We start from the raw sequence: 20937 nt of genomic DNA on the forward strand, positions 1-20937 counted from the left end.
ACAATAAAAGTCACAGTTAAATAACAAGCACTTGGTGACATTTTAATTATTTGTTTATATTGTAATTTACTTATCTTTGGAAAACACATTTACAACTCACACTGTTGCAGATTTATCACAGTGTTAGCAATGTTTGCCATTATGAGTATGGCAAATACCACAAATACTGAAGTACAGATACATTCTGTCTAGGTTTTAATGGTGCTCACTGGCTGATGATTCTGGTGGCATTACATGAAGAGAAATAGTTTGTTTCTAGTTAAAAGGACAGATTCTATCCAGAGATATTTGCACACAACTTCCATTGAATTCAGTGGAATTATGTGCATGTATATCCTGATTGCACAATTTAGCACTAATAGCTTCATTATGAGCCTAATCTAGCAAAGATTTATATACACTTGTAAATTTGACTGATACATGCATACATAAGACTTTACAGGATTGGATCCTATATTTAGAAACTCACTCAAGTTCATCCTAAGTGCAGCTGGTCAGTTAAACCCCTTCCCCAATGAGCTAGGTAGGTATACAGCATTCTACCAGACAGGGGCTAAAAATAGTTTGCAGAAAGAAAGGAAACAAAAAGAGCAATGAAAATCCCTGTTTCAACCCAGCATAATGTGTAATTCAGGTGGTCATGCATATGATCTTACAAAAAAGTAGCCTACATTCACATTAAAAAGCAATTGAATCAGTTAGCTCCTCTGTATCTAAACCAAGTACATGGAACTATATTCTTCTGTAGGTTTCAAGGAAGACTCAGGACCACGTTTACACATGCTGCAAACAGACATTTCTGTTGATGTTAGTGGAGCTGCATCCACTTATACCAGTTTGAAATCCGGTGTAAAGTTAGGAAAAGCGACACGAAGCTGTAAGAAAACAAAGATAGTTCCGCACTTGAGTGCATTCCAAATGCTAGGTCTCCTGTTGTCTTGCAGCTGCTGTCACCCTGAAGGCCACACCAGACTTTGAAAAGACCACTGCAGTGCCAGCAGCAAGTAGTTTAGAAGTTCACTTTTGGGATTAGCTTGCCCCCTGCTGGTTTCCAGTTTTACGCGCATAGTTCAGATTTCCTCAAAAGCAAAGCTGAAAGCACAACTGCAGAGCGGCCTTTCAAAATAAATCTCTGCGCACTGACGCCGGGTATTCTGCAAATGGTCAGGTCAGGGCATGTTTTTAAGCGGCAGCTGTTTCCCCTTTGGTTAGGGTCCTTAATTAATTGTACGCTTGACGCTGATGGGGTTCTGGAGAACCCCAGGGAAATACCGGCTGCAGGGGAGAAGTGGTGGAAAGATATTCGGGGGCAGCTCCCATTTCAGTGCGAAGTGCCACGAAGCCGGGAAAGCAGCCCGCTGGAAGGACTGCTGTTATTAACCCCGCGCCCGGCTCTCAGGGCACGAAGCAGGAGCGGCAAGAACTCCGGGCCGCTGAAGGCCGGTGGGACCGAGTTTCCCCCGGGGCAGGGAAAGTTTCTTTGAAATCTCTCTGGAAGACAGCCTCAGAAGCGGGGGAAGAAGGGGAAATCGCTTAGTTCCTTACCGCTTCGCAGCTGAGCTGTGCCTGAGCCGACGCGCCCCCCGCTCCTTCCGCGTCCCCGCCGCGCCACGTCGGCAGGCACCGGGACAGGGCGGAGGAGGAGGAAGAGGAGGAAGCCGGGCAGCCGCTGGCCGGCGGGGGGAGGGCTCTTGCCTCGCCTCGCCTCGCCGTCGCGCTGGCGCGGCTGCCTAGCGCAAAAGGCTCGCTCGAGCTTTCCAAGCTTGGCTCGGGCCAGCGCAGCCCGGCGGGCTGGAGAGGACGGCGTGGCTCGCAGCTGCCGGAGTGGGGACGGGTGGAGCCCGGGGCGCCCCTCGGGGTGCTCCCTCCCCCCCGGGCTTTAAGCTTCTCCGAGCTGAAATCAGTCCTTTGTATTCGAACTGCCCTTAAAAGAAGCAACCCGCCACGACCCTCTGTTTGTTTGGCCTTGATACCTTTTGTGCAGTTGCCTCAGGGATTCCCCTCCCCTCCCCCGGTCTTTCTTCTGCGCCTCTAATGCTGACCCATAGACTGAGGGAGATTATTAAGCGATGGATGCTGAGATTTTCCAAGAGGCTCCTTGTAATGGGAATTGGGCACCCAAATCCTGGAGGCAGCTTTGAAAATCTCAGCCTGGATCGATCGCTGCTTGCCCTTCTGGCGGGTGGTGTAGACAAGCCCTGTTGCGACTTAAATAGAGGAACGTTGGAGGAACTATTGCCCTGCTATTCCCAAAGCATTGGAATTACTGTGATCTCATTTGATCACTTTCACGATTGACCAGCTCTCTTTTTTGTAAGGTTTATTTCTATAACTTTAGGCACCTAAAAAACCAGAACTCATTCCTTTCATGAGGAGAGGACTGTCCCCTTTGAGGTAGTCATTTCAAAGCGATTAGCCTCTGAGGAGGAAGGATAGCTGTAGTGAGCCTTTTTATCTAAAAGGAAGGAGTCACAACCTAAACTCTGCACATAAGGGCAGTGTAGCAGCAGGCGAGAAGATGAAATGGAGAGAAAGGTGAAGGGGGAGAGGGTTAGCTGGGATTCATTGGCAGAAGTGGTCCAAGGGAGAGTGGTGAGAATTATGAGCAGAAATGCAGGTATAGGTAACGATAATTTATGTCAGGGTTTTGTTACATAACAATATAAAATTTAAGGCCCAAAGATTTCCCCTCAGATATGTGCATTCAGTTTCTATTGATTTTAACTAGTGTTATAGGCTTGTTGTAACTCAGAGGAAAAAGCAAAGGCTTGAACTGAGTGGAACTCAGGCTAACACAGTTCTCCTTGTTAAAACAAATGGATTTATCACAGTGCATATTTCTTCTACTTTGAGAAATGTACCAAAATGTAAAAATAAATAAATAGCCTTAACAAGCTGTTTTTCATACCTGTCATTATGTTTTAATATTTATGCTGGCACCAGATGTTACATGACAGGACTGTGTAGGTCATGGTATGGCACCAAAAATGTAATGTGTATCGATGCCCCTCTCCAACAGGGCCGAATGTATACTTGCCAATATTTTCAATTATTCTTATCTATATTTTTGTTTGTGGTAGCACCTCTAAGCCCCAGTTAATTATTAAATTCCTTGTAGAATATTGAAATCAAATTGAGGAGGAGAAATGTGTGGAAGCCTTGTAGAGCTGGCGACACAATGGAGTTATGACAGAGTAGGAGCTGGGAAACAGCTTCTGTCAGACCCTTGTGTTTAGTGATTAATTCTCATATTTTTCTGAGGCAGTGATGACACCCTCATACAGTATCAGCTGTACACCACTGGACAAATTACACAATATTAGCTAAATGCATCATCTTTCAGTAGCAAAGAAAATTGGTAGATTGCAATTTCTTGCTTTTTGTTTCTGCTTTTTCTGATCCTTCAGTGAAATAAATGTGACTACCTATGTGCATAAAGTTAAGTATGTTGAGTACTTGCAGGAGTATTTGCAGTATAATACATGAGTATTTGCAAGGCCGGGAGCCCTAGGTTTTTTTTTTTCAATCTCTGCATTGAGTGAACCAGGATGTTAAAAAAAATTCAGAATTGTTCATACTAATTTCCAGGAAGTTACTGTTCACTTTGGGTACCAATAATGTTGTGAAACAAGTTCTGAATCATCTTTTGACTAAGAGAAAGTTGATTGCAGCCTCTTGCCAAACAACTTGTGGTTCTTGTCTCCTTATTTCTCCACTTTCTTCCTCATTTTATTGTAGGGCAGGACTCTTCAGTTTCATTCTATGGAAAGTTAGTGTGTAGATTCATCAGAGCTTTTTGCCACTTTTGTTGTTCTTCCTCTGCTGGAGAAAAGGAAAAATAGTTACTCTTGTGTAGTGTTGCTATAGGAGCATAAGGAAATACGTTACGATTCATTAAGGAATTTTACGAACAGAAAAGTATCTCAGTACCCCCAAATACGTTGTGGTGCTCATAGAAGCACCATTAAAACCAAACAACTTTTCAATAAATTTATTAAGGAAAATACTCTGAAGTTCCCATTTTAAGGTAGGTGAGACCAGAATAAATATTGAGTAAATATATTTCCAGGGCATTTTAATAAGGATAGAAAAATCAGTGCAGACCAATGATTATTACCAACATATTTTATATGTTTTTATTGATTTTTGACATATAGTATATATTGACAATTAAATCTTGAAAAATACGGAGGCTTGTCCTCTGCTTTGTAGTGGATTTGGTGGAATTTAAAAAAAAACACTCTTTTGACTTGAGCTGAAGAGGATAAGTGAAGCTCAGTAACTGGAGATCTATTTTACTCTTGATGGATGGTGGAGTTTCGGACTGACAAGGAAGCTAGTCTTAGAGTGCTAGTTTTACAAACTCTGTAGAAGCCTGTGCGTGGATCAGAAATGTACAAACAAACATATAAAGTTTTTAGCTAGGATGAATGTGTATTGGAAATGAATAAGCCAATGATATATGTCCTGCTGTTAAGTGTAACAATTTATTTTCTTAAGCATAGAGATTTCTTTAACTGAATTTATTTTTCCGTAGTTATGGTTTTAAATTTTGTTTTTGCATTTCTCACGTTAGTTGATAAAAATACAGTAGTTAATTCCACTTATTGTTTCTTATGAATTAGTGCAATGCTGAAATGTCTGGGTTGCAAACAATGCATAGGAATATTTAGTTCTTTCAAAAATAGTTCACACAGAAAATTAACTGTAAACAGAAAGTCATGGAAACATTTCTTTTGGTCTCAGTTTAATAAAAGTTTGTTCTAAATCTAAATTTGGGGCCAGATTTGACCTGATGTCTCTTTAATGTGCACTTTATGGTTTCTAGGAATGGAACTTGCTCTTTAAGAAATGAATGAATTCAGTGCTGCAAAATTTAAAAAAAAATGTTGAGAAGGTACTGGGTGCAAGAGGTGCATTAGTGCTGCTCCTGCCCTCAGTGGGACATAACAAGGTAGTTCTGGTTTGGGAGGACATACCCTCCCTACTCATGCTCCAGCAAATGGTTGCACCTATGAATGAGCATGGTGAAGTATAATGGTTAACAGTGCATTAGCACTCATGAGAATGTGCTTGTTTCACTTTTCTAATTTATACTTTTATTTACAATATGTTAATCAGATAATATATAGGTATGAGTACTGAATTCAAACAGTGTCAATGGCCAGCCAGTTTGGCCTTATAATCACAGGGCTACTTCACCATAACTGCTCTGATATATGACCGTCCCCTTCAGATTAAATAAAGTGTATTATGCACCATGTTCACTAGGGCAATAGACATTTTATAACAAGACTTTTGGATGTTGCCTGCCTCCTGAAGTTTATCAGAGAGCACAGTCTTTACAGATGGCCATAATTGCCATGACAGAGGATAGATGTTGATGTGGTTTGGATATAACTGGTTCCTAGGCCATTTAGGCCTTGTCTACACTATGAAATTAGGTCGAATTTATAGAAATCAGTTCTGTAGAAAGCGTTCTTATACAGTCGACCGTGTGTGTCCCCACACAAATGCTCTAAGTGCATGTAGTCGGCAGAGTGTGTCCACAGTACCGAGGCAAGCATCGACTTCCGGAGCATTGCACTGTGGGTGGCTATCCCACAGTTCCCGCAGTCTCCGCGGCCCATTTGAATTCTGGGTAGAAATCCCAGTGCCTGATGGAGCTAACACATTGTCGCGGGTGGTTCTGGGTACATATCGTCAGGCCCCCCTTCCCTCCCTCCCTCTGTGAAAGCAAGGGCAGACAATCATTTTGCGCCTTTTTTCTTCGGTTACCTGTGCAGACGCCATACCGCGGCAAGCATGGAGCCTGCTCAGCTAACCGTCACCGTATATCTCCTGGGTGCTGGCAGACGCGGTACTGCATTGCTACACAGCAGCAGTTTATTGCCTTTTGGCAGCAGACAGTGCAGTATGACTGGTAGCCATCGTCGACGTAGTCCAGGGTGCTCTTTTAACTGACCTCAATGAGGTCAGGGGAACCTGGGCAAACATGGGAGTGACTCAGCCAGGTCATTTCCCTTTTAAGTTTCGTTTCATGGTGATTCAGTCTTACTGGCAGTGTCTTTTAATCTGCAGCCAGCAGAAGACGATGGCCAGCAGTCATACTGCACCGTCTTCTGCCGAGCACCCAGGAGATGAGGATGGCTAGCGGTCGTACTGCACAGTCTGCTGCCAGCAAGATGGATAAAGATAGATGAAGTGGCTCAAAACAAGAAATAGACCAGATTTATTTTGTATTCATTTTCTCCTCCCTCCCTCCCTTTGTGAAATCAATGGCCTGCTAAACCCAGTTTTGAGTTCTATCCTTGAGGTTTTGAGTTCTATCCTTGAGGGAGCCATTCTGTTTCTCACAAAGCCACCCCCTTTGTTGATTTTAATTCCCTGTAAGCCATGTCGTCAGTCGCCCCTCCCTCCATCAGAGCAATGGCAGACAATCGTTCCGCGCCTTTTTTCTGTGCAGACGCCATACCACGGCAAGCATGGAGCCCGCTCAGATCACTTAGGCAATTAGGAGCACATTAAACACCACACGCATTATCCAGCAGTATATGCAGCAACATAACCTGGCAAAGCGAAACCGGGCGAGTAGGCGACGTCACCGCGATGACGAGAGTGATGAGGACATGGACACAGACTTCTCTCAAAGCACGGGCCCTGGCAATGTGGGCATCATGGTGCTAATGGGGCAGGTCCATGTGGTGGAACGCCGATTCTGGGCTCGAGAAACAAGCACAGACTGGTGGGACCACATAGTGTTGCAGGTCTGGGACGATTCCCAGTGGCTGTGAAACTTTCACATATGTAAGGGCACTTTCATGGAACATTGTGACTTGCTTTCCCCTGCCCTGAGGCACAAGAATACCAAGATGAGAGCAGCCCTCACAGTTGAGAAGCAAGTGGCAATAGCCCTGTGGAAGCTTGCAACTCCATATGCTGGAGCAAATTAGTTTGATCCTCCAGCAGCCTCAGCATTGAATCCTGTCTCCTCTCATCACGCTGCCGCCACTTTTCAGCTTCAGCCCTCTCTTCAGCCCGCCACTTACTCTCTTTAGCCTGCCACCTCTCCTTCCGGTCATTTTGTGCTTTCCTGCACTCTGGCATTGTCTGCCTCCACGCATTCGTTTGTGCTCTATCAACGTGGGAGGACAGCATGAGCTCAGAGAACATTTCATCGTGAGTGCGTTTTTTTCACCTTCTAATCTTTGCTAGCCTCTGGGAAGGAGAAGATCCTGTGATCCTTGAAACACATGCAGCTGGTGGAGAAAAAAAAAGGGACAGTGGTATTTAAAAAGACACATTTTATAGAACAATGGGTGCAGTCTTTCATGGTAAACCTTGCTGTTAACATTACATACATAGCACATGTGCTTTCGTTCCAAGGTCACATTTTACCTCCCCCCACTGCGTGCCTAGCCCCTCATCCCTCCCAGTGGCTAACAGCGGGGAACATTTCTGTTCAGCTACAGGCAAACAGCCCAGCAGGAATGGGCACCTCTGAATGTCCCCTTAAGAAAAGCACCCTATTTCAACCAGGTGACCATGAATGATATCACTCTCCTGAGGATAACACAGAGAGATGAAGAACGGATGTTGTTTGAACGCCAGCAAACATACACTGCAATGCGTTGTTCTACAACGATTCCCGAGTACGTGCTACTAGCCTGGAGTGGTAAAGTGTCCAACCATGGTGGACAGAATAAGGCTGCCCTCCCCAGAAACCTTTTGCAAAGGTTTTGGGCGTACATCCAGGAGAGCCATGAATGCCAGGGCAAATTAATCATTAAACACGCTTGCTTTTAAACCATGTATAGTATTTTAAAAGGTACACTCACCAGAGGTCCCTTCTCCACCTGGCGGGTCCGGGAGGCAGCCCTGGGTGGGTTCGGGGGGGGGGGGGTACTGGCTCCAGGTCCAGGGTGAGAAACAGTTCCCAGCTGTCGGGAAAACTGGTTTCTCTGCTTGCTTGTTGTGAGCTATCTACAACCTCATCATCATCATCTTTCTAGTCCCCAAAACCTTCTTCCGTGTTGCCTCCATCTCCATTGAAGGAGAGAAACAACACGGCTGGGGTAGTGGTGGCTGAACCCCCTAAAATGGCATGCAGCTCATCATAGAAGCAGCATGTTTGGGGCTCTGATCCGGAGCGGCCGTTTGCCTCTTTGGTTTTCTGGTAGGCTTGCCACAGCTCCTTAAGTTTCACGCAGCACTGCTTCGGGTCCCTGTTATGACTTCTGTCCTTCATGCCCTGGGAGATTTTGACAAATGTTTTGGCATTTTGAAAACTGGAACGGAGTTCTGATAGCATGGATTCCTCTCCCCATACAGCGATCAGATCCCGTACCTCCCGTTTGATCCATGCTGGAGCTCTTTTGTGATTCTGGGACTCCATCATGGTCACCTCTGCTGATGAGCTCTGCATGGTCACCTGCAGCTCGCCACACTGATCAAACAGGAAATTGAAATTCAAAAGTTTGCAGGCCTTTTCCTGTCTACCTGGCCAGTGCATCTGAGTTGAGAGTGCTGTACAGAGCGGTCACAATGGAGCACTCTGGGATAGCTCCCGGAGGCCAATACCGTCTAATTGTGTCCACAGTACCTCAAATTCTACCCGGCAAGGCCAATTTCAGTGCTAATCTCCTTGTCAGGTGTGGAGTAAGGAAATCGATTTTAAGACCCCTTTAAGTCGAAAAAAAGGGCTTCGTCATGTGGACGGGTGCAGGGTTAAATTGATTTAATGCTGCTAAATTCAACCTTAACTCCTAGTGTAGACCAAGGCTGAGAGTTGCGCAGACAATACACAACACTGTGAATTTTTTTTGGAAGCATGTGAACATTTTTGCTTCTTTCATTTTTGTATATTTTGACTGCTGAGCTTTTTGAAGTACATTGGCACAACAGAGGAGGACAGGGAGTTACCATAGTGCTTGTCCATATTATGTTGTGTTTTCGCCTGTATTATCTTTCTCCTCCTTTTCCTGACACCAGGTGTCAAGGCAGATTCCCTACTCTGACACTTCGAGAGCAGAAGGTGGGGGGCCCGCAAGGATTTAAAAAAATTAATACTTGCCACTTTGGGCTTGTATTAAATCCTGAAGGTTACAGCTTTTCTCTGACCTTGGCTTGGTAAATGCTTCCACCACCCAAGTGAAAAACTGCCTCTTGCAAATCCTGGAAAAACTCACTTGGGAAGTTTTCCCTGAGGCCCCTCGGCTTTGCCACCCCTCCCTTGGGGAAGCCGAGAAAGAAAACAAACAAAAAGGAAACCCAGCTGTTGCCACCAGCTAATTGAAAAACATATGCACAGACCTTTTAAGACACAAAACCAATTAGGTTCTTAAAAAAGGTAAATTTTATTAAAAACAAAAAAATACCATATGTCATAAATATAAAGGGAAGGGTAAACCCCTTTGAAATCCCTCCTGGCCAGGGGAAAGCTCCTCTCACCTGTAAAGGGTTAAGAAGCTAAAGGTAACCTCGCTGGCACCTGACCAAAATGACCAATGAGGAGACAAGATACTTTCAAAAGCTGGGAGGAGGGAGAGAAACAAAGGGTCTGTGGGTCTGTCTATATGCTGTTTCTGCCGGGGATAGACCAGGAATGGAGTCTTAGAACTTTTAGTAAGTAATCTAGCTAGGTATGTGTTAGCTTATGATTTCTTTAAATGGCTGAGAAAAGAATTGTGCTGAATAGAATAACTATTTCTGTCTGTGTATCTTTTTTGTAACTTAAGGTTTTGCCTAGAGGGGTTTTCTATGTTTTGAATCATAGAATATCAGGGTTGGAAGGGACCCCTGAAGGTCATCTAGTCCAACCCCCTGCTCGAAGCAGGACCAATTCCCAGTTAAATCATCCCAGCCAGGGCTTTGTCAAGCCTGACCTTAAAAATCTCTAAGGAAGGAGATTCTACCACCTCCCTAGGTAACGCATTCCAGTGTTTCACCACCCTCTTAGTGAAAAAGTTTTTCCTAATATCCAATCTAAACCTCCCCCACTGCAACTTGAGACCATTACTCCTCGTTCTGTCATCTGCTACCATTGAGAACAGTCTAGAGCCATCCTCTTTGGAACCCCCTTTCAGGTAGTTGAAAGCAGCTATCAAATCCCTCCTCATTCTTCTTTTCTGCAGGCTAAACAATCCCAGCTCCCTCAGCCTCTCCTCATAAGTCATGTGTTCTAGACCCCTAATCATTTTTGTTGCCCTTCGCTGGACTCTCTCCAATTTATCCACATCCTTCTTGTAGTGTGGAGCCCAAAACTGGACACAGTACTCCAGATGAGGCCTCACCAATGTCGAATAGAGGGGAACGATCACGTCCCTCGATCTGCTCGCTATGCCCCTACTTATACATCCCAAAATGCCATTGGCCTTCTTGGCAACAAGGGCACACTGCTGACTCATATCCAGCTTCTCATCCACTGTCACCCCTAGGTCTTTTTCCGCAGAACTGCTGCCTAGCCATTCGGTCCCTAGTCTGTAGCTGTGCATTGGGTTCTTCCCTCCTAAGTACAGGACCCTGCACTTATCCTTATTGAACCTCATCAGATTTCTTTTGGCCCAATCCTCCAATTTGTCTAGGTCCTTCTGTATCCTATCCCTCCCCTCCAGCGTATCTACCACTCCTCCCAGTTTAGTATCATCCGCAAATTTGCTGAGAGTGCAATCCACACCATCCTCCAGATCATTTATGAAGATATTGAACAAAACCGGCCCCAGGACCAACCCTTGGGGCACTCCGCTTGATACCGGCTGCCAACTAGACATGGAGCCATTGATCACTACCCGTTGAGCCCGACAATCTAGCCAGCTTTCTACCCACCTTATAGTGCATTCATCCAGCCCATACTTCCTTAACTTGCTGACAAGAATACTGTGGGAGACCGTGTCAAAAGCTTTGCTAAAGTCAAGAAACAATACATCCACTGCTTTCCCTTCATCCACAGAACCAGTAATCTCATCATAAAAGGCGATTAGATTAGTCAGGCATGACCTTCCCTTGGTGAATCCATGCTGGCTGTTCCTGATCACTTTCCTCTCATGCAAGTGCTTCAGGATTGATTCTTTGAGGACCTGCTCCATGATTTTTCCAGGGACTGAGGTGAGGCTGACTGGCCTGTAGTTCCCAGGATCCTCCTTCTTCCCTTTTTTAAAGATTGGCACTACATTAGCCTTTTTCCATTTAATTACCCTGTAAGGTATCTACCATCCTGATTTTACAGGGTGGATTTCTTTATTTCTATTTACTTCTATTTCTATTAAAAGTCTTCTTGTAAGAAAACTGAATGCTTTTTCATTGTTCTCAGATCCAAGGGTTTGGGTCTGTGGTCACCTATGCAAATTGGTGAGGCTTTTTATCCAACATTTCCCAGGAAAGGGGGGGTGCAAGTGTTGGGAGGATTTTTCATTGTTCTTAGATCCAAGGGTCTGGGTCTGTAGTCACCTAGGCAAATTGGTGAGGCTTTTTACCAAACCTTGTCCAGAAAGTGGGGTGCAAGGTTTTGGGAAGTATTTTGGGGGGAAAGAGGTGTCCAAACAGCTCTTCCCCAGTAACCAGTATTTGTTTGGTGGTGGTAGTGGCCAATCCAAGGACAAAGGGTGGAATATTTTGTACCTTGGGGAAGTTTTGACCTAAGCTGGTAAAGAGAAGCTTAGGAGGTTTTTCATGTAGGTCCTGTACCCTAGCGTTCAGAGTGGGGAAGGAACCTTGACACCATACATCGGGAACTTGGGCTTTTGCTAGATTTTAAAAGAGCAATTCCAAAAATTAAGCACCCAAAATAGTTTTTTGGGGGTTCAGCTTAAAGGTTACAAGCAAACAAAAGCATCTGGGGTTAGCACAGAGGAGTCCACAAGCCTTACAGAAAATAAAAGAAATAAACCTAATCGTGTCTGTCTAAACATTCCCTGTCCCAATGAATCCTTCTAGGTATGGATGATGAATTTTCATACCTGGTCCAAACGTTACACAGCTTTCCAGCTGCCCCGTCTCTTCAGCCCATAGAGAACAACAGAGAGACAAAGGGAAAGCTTTTTCCCATTTTAAAAAGTTCTAGCCTTCCTATTGGTTCTTTTGGTCAGGGGTCCACTCCATTTTCTTTACCTGAGGGACTTTTTCACCCTTTACAGGTAAAGCAAGCAGCCACCAAGAGGGACTTTATAGCTAACTGGCTGGCTGGGTGTCCATAAAAGGTAGCTCTCTCCTTTCATTTATCAAACCAGGCTTGACTTAAATTTCAGAAATAAAACATGACATGACTAATGATGTTTAAGACAAAACCAGCCACTTTTAAGGTTGTTTCTTTGACTTCCTGGGCTATATCAATGTTGCATCATTATGTCAGGTCATTGTCTTGTGGCACCCTAAACTAGAAGGATGTGGAAAAATCTCAGTGATTTCAGTGGGATGACTTACTAAGTAAGTGCTAGTCTATATGAGTTAGGGTGGTAGATCTAGTCTCTGAATTAGATCTCAAGGAAAGTAAAGTGCTCAGGGACTGTTTTTGATGGTGTTATGGACTTTGTAAAATTAAGATATCACAAATCATCAAGTGACACTGTCTTACAAGTCATAGTCTTACAGGTTTTTGTTGTTGGTTTTAGCATGCAAGAAGTGTATAATCTTTGAAGAAAAGCTGTGTTATTATGTAATCCATGCCTGATGGGAATGGTGATCTGTCCCCCTGCAGTGGCACCTAGACCACTTAACAATTAATGAGTCTGCTACAGCCTTAATTAAAAGGCAGGTGGCTTTTACCTCACACGACAAAGGATCATGCATTTAGCTCCAGAGATCCCAGGTTCAATCCTGCTTGCTGACAAATCCTGGTTGTCAGAGTTACAATTAGTTTTGCCATATAGGTTCTCCGTGGGAGCTGTGAAAAACAGCATGAGAGTTTGTTCTTTGCCTTAATCTCTCCAACAGAGTCAATTTCTTGCGTAGAGTTGCTTCGCTGGAACTGGGCTTGTGAGCTTGTGCTTAGGTTTCAGAAAGATGGGTTTTCTTGTGTGCTGTTTGTGACCACCTCTGTTCACGGACTGTTGTGTATCATGTAAATAAACTAGTTATACTTAGAATCTACACAGACTCCATGTCATTGATTATTCCTCCAATAAGAAGCTGACTTGCGGGGCCTCAGCATCTGCTACCACTTGACAGAGGGGTGACAATATAATAATAGGCCTATTTTTGTCTTAACTTCAATGTAGCTAGCACTGTTGCCTTTAAAGTAAAAGAGATCTATCATTCTCCCTTTCAGACCAATATGCAATTTAAATGGGACATAGTTACAAAAAATACTTTTAGAAACCATTTTATGACAGGTTTCAGAGTAGCAACCGTGTTAGTCTGTATTCGCAAAAAGAAAAGGAGTACTTGTGGCACCTTAGAGACTAACAAATTTATTTGAGCATGAGCTTTCGTGAGCTACAGCTCACTTCATCGGATGCATTCAGTGGCAGGAACTTACAACTAAACTATTTCAACTAAAATGACAAACTGCTCAAAACCAGAATTAGAATCATGCTTTTTGACTTAGATTATTATTTAGTTGCAGGAGAAGATATTTGGGTGTCAATGTAAAACTTGCTCAACAGAAGAAATATTTAATTTATTTTAAAACAAATTCAGTAGAAAGGGAAAGCAATTGATGGATCAGCTGAAATGAGGATTAAGGAATTTATCCTATTTAGGCTATTGCAAAGCATGAAACCATGCAGTTCAATAACATAATTAAATGAGCAAAAAGTTATATCAATAATGTCTGGAAAAATATAAATTTGTGGAAAAAATGTGTAATTTCATGAGAAGTCAGTAGATGGCACAAACAACTTTTGGAAGGTTTGAGTGTTGTTAAATGTTGTTATCCAAATGAGCTGTTTTACAGGAAGTTTGCTTTTTGTCTTTTCCTGTATAATTTTTCTGCTTATTTGCGCAGCAAGACTTCCTGGTAAGAAAGGACTATTAATTTATGTTTGTTTTAAATAGACCTCTGATTAACTTAAAGTGTTGTGTACTCTGCATCTTATTCAGAAAATGAGACGTGTTTTGTAAATCGTTTATGAACTAAAGTTTATTATTTGCTTTCTAGTCTGTGGGTGAGTGACTAGCATAACCTCATTTGAGTTCAGTAAATTCAGTGAAAGAAATTATAGCAATATAAACACCTTTATACTGGTATCACTGTGTCTACCTGAGAGCTTTGCACCGATTCAACTAAATCCATTTTTGTGCATGTGTGTGTTTTCAGGATTGGAGACAAAGCAACAATATATTTTACCTGTATCAATTATATATTTTTACATCAGGTTTGTGTCTTATAATGGTATCTTACAAAATATATGGCCATGCTTAAATGACTTTTCAATATATTCCATATATTTTGTGTGTTAATAGAGAGTTCTAATCTTAAATATTTAAAATGTATTTCAATTATGACAAGAATCCATGATTTCAGGAGTGCCTGGAGTTCAAGTGTGGAGAAAACAACAGTTTGCAGCGTTGTGCCCGTGTTGGTCCCAGGATATGAGCAAGACAAGTATCAGAGGGGTAGCTGTGTTAGTCTGTATCCACAAAAACAATGAGGAGTCCGGTGGCACCTTAAAGACTAACAGATTTATTTGGGCATAAGCTTTCATGGGTAAAAAACCCACTTCTTCTCCATGCATCTGAAGAAGTGAGGTTTTTACCCACGAACGCTTATGCCCAAATAAATCTGTTAGTCTTTAAGGTGCCACTGGACTCCTTGTTGTTGTTGAGCAAGATAAGGTGGATGAGGTAATATCTTTTATGGGACCAACTTCTGTTGGTGAAAGAGACAAGCTTTTGAGCTCTGTGGTTTGGAGCTTGAAAGCTTGTCTCTTTCAGAAAACAGTAGCAAAGTTTGCTTTTAGTTTCTCTCTGCCTGCATTCCGCTGGGTTTAGCTAGCTGCCTGCCTGCTGTCAGCTGTGTCAGTCACCAGTTTTCCTCGCTGTGCAGTTCTCTTAGCCTGTCAATCATATTTCTCTGATCCACTCACCCGCTGTGCCAGGTTTATACCTGTTTTAGAGTCTGATCCTGGGAGGGGCTGATCAGGTGCTGCCTAAGCTCAGAGTGAGAAATGAACACGTGACAAGAAGTGAGCTCCCAACATCTATGTTTTGATCTTAGTAGCTCAGATTTTGACCCTTTGTCAAATGAACATTTATTTCATACTAAGTGCAACAATTTTGGATTAAATAATAGTTGGAAATTTTGCCTAAGAACACAAATAAAATTGAATATATTCTGATTTTGAACACCACACTTTCCCTAACCAAAATACTAAACAAAGCCAAGAACTGGTAAGCTTTATTGGCCTCACAGGCTCTTTCTGGAAGAACTCTACCAAAACCTGTCTCATGTCTCTGGTGGAGGGAAGGCGGAGGGCTTTTCTTTGCCACCACACTTGGCAAGTTCCTTGCTGAATTTACACCTGTAATATATATATATATATGGCGAGCGTGACTGTCTGGGAGGGCACTGACTGCAATTCCATTGTAGAAGACTTCAACCACAACAATCTGTAGTTAACATTGGTTTTATTCAATTTACTTTGCGTGGGTGGTGAGTGGTCTTTTGGATGAGACCTTAAAAATCAAGATTTTGTCTGTTCTCCGTGTATAATAAGGATCCTATGGAACTTTAAACACAGTAGGGATTTGCCCATGTGAACTTGGCTTAAATTCCTCACCACTACCACACATATGGGTTGCCTATCTGGCTGCACCTACCAGGTAGGAGGTGATTGCATTTTATTGATGCTCTGCTTATCAAGTTTAAGTGCTTTGGGATCATTCAGAATGAAAATTGCCTTGACCACGGCTCTGTCAAATGTTAGTTCTCAATTAATTATAGACCCTAAAGATCACAGACGTGTTTTAACTCTTATCAATTTCATTGTACTACAGAGCATTCTGACTCGAAAAGAAACTCTGGGCATGAGAAAGTGGACAAAGAATGTACGAATGTATATGTAAATAATTTGACTCTAATGATCAACATTCAGGAATAAAGGAGGATTTATTTTAATAAAGCAGCTGGAAAATGTATAGCCTCCTTTCAGCTGGTACTTACCTATAAAACATGGCTGAAATTATGTTGTGGGCAATAAGGGCAGGGAAAGAAAGATGGTAATGTATATTTCAGGGCCTTATTCAGCTGAGCTGCAGCATCTCTTACATGAATGGGGCGGCATTTCACTTAAGGTTTGATCCTGCACAACACAGAAAGAGTGTTGTCCATACAAGCACAAGGTAAGAAGGTTGGGGCAGTGAATGCTGCTTTGCCCAGTCCTGTTGAGCTGTAGTACAGAGTAGCCAAGTTACTCATGCCTAGTAGCTGGAGTAAGTCCTAATATGGGAACAGATAGCTAAGTGTCTCATGCCATGCTGAGGATTGCATTTATACTGCCATTCTCTGCCCAGGCCCAGGTATCCACTGGGGACTACCATGATAAAAGCAAACTAAATTTAACTTGACACCTAAGCCAAACCCTGAACCTAGGTCTCTGGAGGTAAAAATGCTGCACCTCTTAGCCCCAAGATTTCTAATTTGTTTCTCATTCTGGTTCAACATACTTTTTTAAAAAGGTGTTGTAAGTCAATGAGTTGATCCTCTGTTACTTAGTGACCTGCTAAAAATTGTTAACATAAGTAAAGGTTTGGCAAGGAATGTCAGTATGTTACGTCTAATAAAGCAGTGGTTCTCAACCCGGAGTCCGGGGCCCTCTGGGGGTCCTCGAGCAGGCTTCAGGGGTCTGCCAAGCAGGGCTGGCATTAGACTTGCTGGGGCCTGGGGCGCCAAGCCCCACTACCCGGGGCTGAAGCCGAACCCTGAGCAACTTATCTTCTCTGGGCCCACTGTGGCATGGGGCCCCGGGCAATTGCCCTGCTTGCTGCCCCCTAATGCTGGCATAATTATTGTGGCACAGGTGGGCCATGGAGTTTTTATAGCATGTGGGGATCAGAAAGAAAAAGGTTGAGAACCCCTGTAATAAACTATAATTTCAAGGAGGGTTTGTGAGACTGGGAATGGGATAGAGCCTATTCTCCTCTGAGACCTTTCCCCTCCAGCTAGCCTTTTTCCTCCAGCCTAGGGTGGCAGTGACAGACAGGTATTGCTTTCTGATAGCTCTTTGACAGGTTATGTGAAATGAATTAGTTGTTGGTCTCAATCCAGTTCCTACTGGACAGAGGTTTATGTGACAAAACTTCTATCTACTGAGATTAATTGATTTCCTTGTTGGCAGCCTCAGGAAAGAACCCAAGGACTGGATGACCACGGAAACTCTTATTCCTAGGGTTAGTCCCTTTAGTTCAACAGTGAGGTGCATTTTGTACGGTCTGGGGAAACTTGCATTGTCCCTGCTCATGCATAAACAGTAGATTTCAGTCTCCTAAACTATCAGTCGGACACATTTTACAATAATGATATTAATTTTTTAAAAAAGAAGAGTTTAAAAAGTAGTAATTGTGTGTTTTCCCCCTTAAACAGACATGAATGAACATCAATGTGCGTTCCCTCTACTGAATGGCAGAGTGCACTCCATTGCTGTTAAAATCAGTTGGAGAGAAGGACACTCAGCACCTTCCAGAATTAGACCCTAACACTTATATTGGACACTCACTTAGTCATTACTAATAGTGATTTAATGTGAATTCTTTTATAGGATTAGAACCAGTATGGAGAAATGCTGAAGAAGGGCAACGAGCATCTATAAAGAATAACAAAACAACATGGCAGAAAACAGAAGACCCCTTACAAACTTTCTCCTTTGTAGTTGTGTCTTTATAATAACTCTCTGGAACAATATCAAGCCATCTGATGAAAATGAATTTATTGCAAACTATTCCAGCAGCTCACTAGAAGACCATTCTGATTATGAAACCAAGAGCCTGCCGCTCTCACGCACAAAGAGGCTTCAGTTTGCATCAGCAGATAACAGAATAAACCATTCCAGTTGGGATGTGGTACACAATACTTCGGACAGTTTAGTACTGTCAAATATCCCAGAGAATGGAATCAGTGATTTAATACAATTATTGTCAAAATTCAACAAAACCTCAGGATTACAAAATCTTACTCTGAACAATATTACAACGTCCTGGAAAAACTTTATTAGAATTCTTCAGATCGTGTGGCATACATCCATTGAATATTTCAATATCTTCGAGATGAAACTGTTGTCAGATATTAAAAAGCAATCCTTCAACTACACTGGTACTTTCATGAAAGCACTGATAATAACGAATGTTTCTATTGAAGTATTCTATTTTTCACAGGATGACCTATACCGCATATTTTCAGAGATGAACATTACAGCCTTGACGATATCTGATTCGAAGATAATACATATGCTTTGCCCTTCCGAACGAAGTCAATTTCGCTTTTTAAGCTTTTCAAACAATGATTTGACAGATATGGTTTTTCAAGGCTGTAATAAATTAGATCTCCTGGAAACACTTATTCTACAGAGGAATCAATTAAAAAAACTTTCCAAGGTGAGCTCCATGACGAGTAAAATGAAATCACTGAAACACTTGGACATAAGTAGGAACTTGTTGTATTACGATGAGAATGAAAATGAGAACCACTGCCACTGGGTTGGAATGCTAGCTAAACTGAATTTGTCCTCAAACAAATTGACAGACTCAGTTTTTGGATGTTTGCCAATCAGTGTCCAAATACTCGATCTACAAAATAACCAAATCAGAACTGTCCCCAAAGACATTACTGAACTGAAAGCTTTGAAAGAGCTAAACATTGCATTTAACAGGTTAACTGAGCTGCCTGGGTGTAGTCATTTTAGGGGTCTGGAATTACTGAATATAGAAGAGAATTCAGTTCTCACCCCATCATCTGACTTTTTCCACAGCTGTCAAAATATCAGAGCGCTCAGAGGAGGGCACAATCCATTCCAATGTTCTTGTGAACTACGAGACTTTGTTAATTTGGAAAAAAAATCAGGCGGAAGGTTGGTTGGCTGGCCAGAGTCTTATGTGTGTGAATATCCGGATGGCTTAAAGGGAACCCAGCTAAAGGACTTTCAGTTGTCTGAACTATCTTGCAATACAACTCTCTTGCTTGTTATAGCTCTAGTTGTCACAGTGGTGGTAGTGGTTGTGACATCCTTTCTGTGTATTTATTTTGATATAATGTGGTATTTGAAGATGATGTGGCAGTGGACACAAACAAAACGTCGGGTTTGGAACAGTCACCCTGAAGATCTGCAAAGCATTTTACAGTTTCATGCTTTTATTTCATACAGCGAACGGGATTCCCTCTGGGTGAAGAATCATCTGATCCCAAACCTGGAGAAGGAAGATGGGTCTGTACAGATCTGTCTGCATGAGAGGAACTTCATTCCTGGCAAAAGCATCATTGAGAACATTATCAACTGCATTGAGAAAAGCCACAAATCAATCTTTGTTTTGTCTCCCAATTTTGTCCAGAGTGAATGGTGCCACTATGAGCTTTACTTTGCCCATCACAAATTATTTAGTGAAAGTTCCAATAGCTTAATCCTCATTTTACTGGAACCAATCCCGCAGTATCTCATTCCTGCCAGATATCACAAGCTGAAAGCTCTCATGGCAAAGAGAACATACCTGGAGTGGCCAAAGGAGAAAAGCAAGCATGGCCTTTTCTGGGCTAACCTTAAGGCAACTATTAACAGTAACCTGCCAGTGTCCACTGAAATGATTGTGATGTAGATCGCAAGATAATTTACCAATTCTTGGATTTTATCTGTGTTAATTTTGCTTATAATGCAACTAGATGTGTAAGAAACTCAACTGATTTACTGTGGAATGACACTGTGTTAACCAAATCACTATCTTGCTCATAGTATTTGATTGTGTACCCACAAATACATGTAATACATGTAGAAATTATTATTTCCACTTCTATTAGTGAAATCATTGTGTAAAAAGTGTTCTTATATAGTTTGCCTATTATGAAAGGGCAGGAGAAGAAAATATTCATAATAATTCTACTGTTCTAATTATTTCTTGTTCAGATGTTCAGGGTGAATTTTTTTCTGGAGCTGTGTTCCCGTTAATACTAGTCATAATTGAAAATAATGGAAATGATGAGTGGGTTGGATGTAATGAAGTTTTGTAGCATCATGCTTTTTAAGGCTGAAATATGTCTACAAATAATTTTGTGCCTGGCATGTTCTGGAGTTATGGTCTTACAGAATTTCTTGCTTGTATTAAATAAAATATAAAAGAAAGTTCTTTCTTAGGACTATCACTGGATTTTTAGTTATGAGGAAATCTTAGCTGTACTAAGTAGTAAGAACATAACATAATGGCCATACTGAGTCAGACCAATGGTCCATCTTGCCCAGTATCCTGTCTTCTGACAGTGGCCAGTACCAGATGCTTCAGAAGGAATGAACAGAATAGAGCAATTATTGAGTGATCCATTCTGTGTCCGCTTCTGGCAGTTTGGGAACACTCAAAGTTTGGGGTTTCATCCCTGACCATCTTGGTCAATAGCCATTAATGGACCCATCCTCCATGAACTTATGTAATTCTTTTTTTAACCCATTTATACTTTTGGCCTTCACAACCTCTCCAGGCAACAAGTTCCACAGGTTGACTGGGAGTTGTGTGAAAAAGTATGTCCTTGTGTTTGTTTTATTATTATTTTCATTGGATGACCCCGGGTTTTTGTGTCATGTGAAGGGGTAAATAACACTTCCCTATTCAGTTTCTCCACACCATTCATGATTTTATAGTCTCTATCATATCCCCCCTTAGTTATCTCCTTTCTAAGATGAACAGCATGATGTATTCACAGACTAGTTGCATTTAATGGAACTCTTCATGTGCTAAATGCTAAGCACATACTAAAGGGACTGATTCAAAGCCCATTTTTGTCAATCAGAGCCTTTCCTCCATCCATTAAGA

The 20937-nt window shown here is 42.3% G+C and overlaps 2 protein-coding genes across 6 annotated transcripts in view; one reads left to right on the forward strand and one right to left on the reverse strand.

Annotated features, from left to right (window-relative positions):
• The window catches only part of FAM114A1 (family with sequence similarity 114 member A1), a 75664-nt gene extending 73886 nt beyond the window's left edge, over positions 1-1778 (reverse strand). The window contains exon 1 of one of the 2 annotated variants that reach the window (XM_084627264.1): positions 1546-1778. The gene's annotated coding sequence lies outside the window, so the exon portion shown is untranslated. The remainder of the gene's footprint in view (positions 1-1545) is intronic. The other variant, XM_084627263.1, reaches the window with a different exon arrangement.
• LOC311520043 (toll-like receptor 6) lies at positions 22-20226 on the forward strand. Of its 4 annotated transcripts, none has more exons than XM_084627260.1 (2): positions 22-1168; positions 17691-20226. In XM_084627260.1, the coding sequence occupies exon 2, from the start codon at positions 17758-17760 to the stop codon at positions 19732-19734; it is 1977 nt and encodes a 658-aa protein (XP_084483386.1). In that variant the 5' UTR covers positions 22-1168; positions 17691-17757; the 3' UTR covers positions 19735-20226. The 4 variants fall into 4 exon arrangements, 3 of the variants coding, with proteins under 3 accessions (XP_084483386.1, XP_084483385.1, XP_084483387.1); XM_084627259.1 differs by lacking the exon at positions 22-1168 and adding an exon at positions 13905-13951; XR_014711454.1 differs by lacking the exons at positions 22-1168; positions 17691-20226 and adding exons at positions 13925-13951; positions 17516-17667.
• Positions 20227-20937: the final 711 nt, after the last annotated feature.

This window comes from Lepidochelys olivacea (assembly GCF_965140295.1).
Source record: "Lepidochelys olivacea isolate rLepOli2 genome assembly, chromosome: 4".
NCBI lineage: Eukaryota > Metazoa > Chordata > Testudines > Cheloniidae > Lepidochelys > Lepidochelys olivacea.